Consider the following 4,244-nt stretch of genomic DNA (forward strand, 5'->3'; position numbering starts at 1 on the left):
GAGGTTTGCAGATGACATTGTAATTCTGTCAGAGGTAGCAAAGGACTTGGAAGAGCAGTTGAACAGAATGGACAGTCTTGAAAGAAGGATATAAGATGAACATCAACAAAAGCAAAACGAGGATAATGGAATGTAGTCGGATTAAGTTGGGTGATGCTGAGGGAATTAGATTAGGAAATTAGACGCTTGAAGTAGTAAAGAAGTTTTGCTATAGGGGAGGAAAATAACTGATGGTGGTCGAAGTAGAGAGGATATAAAATGTAGACTGGCAATGGCAAGGAAAGCGTTTCTGAAGAAGAGAAATTTAACATCGAGTATGGATTTAAGTGTCAGGAAGTCGTATCTGAAAGTATTTGTATGGAGTGTAGCCATGTACGGAAGTGAAACATGGTCGATAAATAGTTTGGATAAGAAGAGAATAGAAGCTTTCTGAATGTGGTGCTACAGAAGAATGCTGAAGATTAGATGGGTAGATCATATAAATAGTGAATAGAATTAGGGTGAAGAGGAGTTTGTGGCACAACTTGACAAGAAGAAGAGACCGGTTGGTAGGACATGGTCTGAGGCACCAAGGGATCACCAATTTAGTATTGGAGGACAGCGTGGAGGGTAAAAATCGCAGAGGGGCACAAAGTGATGAATACACTAAGCAGATTCAGAAGGATGTAGGTTGCAGTAGGTACTGGGAGATGAAGCTTGCACAGGATAGGGTAGCATGCGGAGCTGCATCAAACCAGTCTCAGGACTGAAGACGACAACAACATTATATATTGACAGTATTCCATTTTAAGCATTAGATTCCACTGCTCATGCTTTCAAAGGTTTATGTACAATGATTTCAAAATTAAAGCAATAATCCGCTATTTCTCCATCCTGTGACTAATTCACATTATATTTATACAAATTATTAGCAGATGTGCGTACGAAAGTTTTCTGCACGGAAGAAGGCTGGTTTCCAGTCACTGAACAACCACGCCGAAGATGATGTCAGGCACCTATCAAACGGGTTAGTGTTTGCCGGGTAGTCCCACATCCACAATCGCTGTGTACAAAGTCAGACAGGGTAGTATGGCACAGAGGAGACGCTATCTGCGGTGGAGGACCCCAGGAAGAATGGAAGCAAGACAGTCGCAAACTGACTTGTCCCAATGTAACTCATTCTCTTCTTTTCGGATGTGGCGACAGTTTATATAGACCGAAACTATACCCCAGAGACCAGGCCAGAGCCGCCCACGTGTGGAATCATAAAGGGAGAACAATTATTTGGCTGTAAGGGAACGACGGTATCGCCTTAGTACTGGTTGGTAAACCTGACCTCGCAGCATCCACTGGGCGTGTTTTATCGAAGCCTTTACTGCCGGAGACCTTCCGTGTGTTTACCTCTGACGTATGTTCAGAGAACGGAATGTCTCGTGTGAAGTTATCATGCCACCTGGACGGTCGAACAGTGGGCCACTGTTCTTTTCACAAATGTGCCCATATTTGGTCTGGAGAGTGAGTCTCGACAGATTCGCATCTGGAAGAAATGCGGAACACTTTTTCGGAACCCAGACATTGTGGAGAGGGACCGATATCGTGGAGGATCGCTAATGGTGTGGACAGGGATTATATTGACCACTCGGACACCTCCTCATGAAATTGTATGGATGAATCGGCAAGGTTTAACTGCTGTCTGGTAACGTGACGAGATGTTGGGTCCTCATATGCGGTTGTTGCGTCGCAAGACTTGGGAGCAGTGCGTTTACAGCATACTCGCTTGTTTTCAGGCCTGTGTTGCTGCCACGGGTGGTCACACCCCATATTGACCACATTAACCAGTTGTTGGAATGCATGTGCAAATCAGTTAACTCCGAAGAACATTTTTGTCTACAGTTATGCATGTTGCAATCGTTTACATTCTGAATTCTTTACATCGTTTCTACTTTTCTATTGCCTGTTTGTACAGTTTTGTGGCAAAGTAAATGCAACCTTGCAAGATTTCCGTTTGTTGCTTTATTTTGGACACCAGTGTAAATCTACAAATAACATATAAGTGCGAAAATTGTATTCCTTTCTTTCCTCCATTAAATATTTCATGGTAAATACATTGTCAGTACAAGCTGCCCCGTTTCGAAAATCATTCTGTTATTCCTTCAAGGGTGACTCTACTATTCGCATTAATTTGTCATTTAATACATCAGCGTTCAATTTCTATGTTGCCTTAAAAGCATATATACCTCTGTAGTTTGTCGGTTTATTTTTGCTATGATGCGAGTAGGAAATCGTTATACTCCGAGAAGCCGAATGTGATGTCCTCAATGCTGATGATATGTGGGTGGAAGGTGGTCAAAGCCAACTGTCGCGGTAGGAATTGGTACTGGCAACCAAGAGATTGGTTGACACAAGTGCACTTTAAATAAACCGGCACCGGGGGCCGAACCGCACAATAACCCTGGGTTCGGTGTGGGGCGGCGAAGGGGTGAAGTGGACTGCGGTAGTCGTTGTGGTTTTGTGGACCACTGTGGCTGCGGCGGGGACAGAGCCTAAGCTAGCAGGTGTTTAATAGATGAAGTCAAAATTTGAGGAAAACTCCTCCATTCTTTATGAGGTCTACGTTCACGTCCTCTGCTCCCGATGACTTTTTATTCTTTGCTTTTTATTCTTTGCTTTTTATTTCTGCTTGTAACTCTGATATAATGAGTAAGTCAATATTTTTACCGATTCTCCTATCGTCTCTTCAAGGTTATTAGAAATATCTGGAAACCAAATACTTTTGTAGCGAGCAATCCATGTTTTGTATATGTAATACCTCCCCCTTTGATAATAGGTACTCAGCATAATTTGCTGAATTTGTTTGTTGCAGAAACAACCACCTGGACAACTGCTATTGCGGAAGTAGGAGCAGGTACACCAACCGTTACGAAGCACTCACGTGGTACGAGGTTCGAGGACTACTCGACTGTCAGCACATGGACTGTGAAAGGCCTGAAAGCATTGGGTAAAGGAACAACCAGTGTCGATTCCACTCCGTTCCCCCACCAGAATTCCAGCGAGTGGTGCATGGTCCTTCAAAACGACTCGAATGGACTTCACCTGAGTTTCTTGCTGACAAAGAGCGGCTCGGAAAAGCCTTTGAGAGTGCTGCTGAAAGCCGACGAGATTCTCCCAGCAGGCGAGAAACGAGAAGTATTCCCACGCACATGGTACATGTTGAAGCAAGGAGAAGAAACAGAAATGCTCCTCATCAGGAAACCAGACGCAACTAAAGACGACGACAACCGCGCGGACGAGATAACACTGCAGTGCGAAATCGGCATACAGTGCATTGTCCAGGACGAGTTGGCTGTAGTAGACGCTGCAGAACCACACGCTAGTATAGTGAGGGGCCTGGGGGAGATGCTGCAAAAAGAAGTCCTCACGGACTTCGAGCTACACGCAGGAGGCACGGTTCTGAAGGCACACAGGGCCTTACTGTCCGTGCGGAGTCCTTACTTTGCTGCCATGTTGCAGCCGCACACGAAGGAGGCACAGGAAGGCTTCGTGAAGGTCTCGGACGTGAAGTCGGAAGCGCTGAAGCAGGTTTTGCTGTACGTGTACACTGGTGTGGCGCCGGCCCTCAGGGACATGACGTGGGACCTGCTGATAGCCGCCGACAAGTACCAGCTGCAACACCTGAAGCGCCAGTGCGAGGCCCACATCGCCAGCTTTCTCAGTGTGGACAACGCCGCAGAAACTGCAGCCAACGCCTCGATTTTCTCCTGCGACATTCTGTGGGACCGTGCGGTCCTTTTCATCAAGCGCAACCTCTACCAGGTGATGCGCACCCCTGGATGGACTGAGACCATATCCACGCACCCAGAAGCCATACAGCGTATCAGCGAGCTAATGGCATGAGAGGGAGAGACAGCTGAATCTGAACCTGAGCTCTGACAAGGGGAATATCAGACATGTTAATCACGGATTTTGATGACTCTTAGGTGTTTGTAGAGGGACCGGCGCTGAGTTGCAGGCTAGCGGTTTTTAGAGCGACGGACCCTAATTTAAAGTTACACAAATTAATTTAAAGTTATACAATTTAAAATTACAATTACACAATTATACCATTTAAAGTTACGCAGTTCAAAGTTAAGTTACGCAGTTCAAAGTTATGCAAATGTTTCACAATTCATGTTACACACTTCTAGAGGTTGTGGAGGGGACTTAGGTCAAGTTTTACTCAGGGACCCATGTCCAGAATCGTCATCCAGCGACGCTACACAGCATCA

The 4,244-nt window shown here is 45.5% G+C and overlaps 1 protein-coding gene across 1 annotated transcript; it reads left to right on the top strand.

The window, feature by feature from the left end:
- Window positions 1–2,675: 2,675 nt before the first annotated feature.
- LOC126106263 (speckle-type POZ protein-like) lies at window positions 2,676–3,873 on the top strand. Its single transcript, XM_049912487.1, has 2 exons — window positions 2,676–2,679; window positions 2,843–3,873. The coding sequence occupies exons 1-2, from the start codon at window positions 2,676–2,678 to the stop codon at window positions 3,871–3,873; spliced, it is 1,035 nt and encodes a 344-aa protein (XP_049768444.1).
- The last annotated feature ends 371 nt before the right edge of the window (window positions 3,874–4,244 follow it).

Source organism: Schistocerca cancellata, chromosome 10, assembly GCF_023864275.1.
Source record: "Schistocerca cancellata isolate TAMUIC-IGC-003103 chromosome 10, iqSchCanc2.1, whole genome shotgun sequence".
NCBI lineage: Eukaryota > Metazoa > Arthropoda > Insecta > Orthoptera > Acrididae > Schistocerca > Schistocerca cancellata.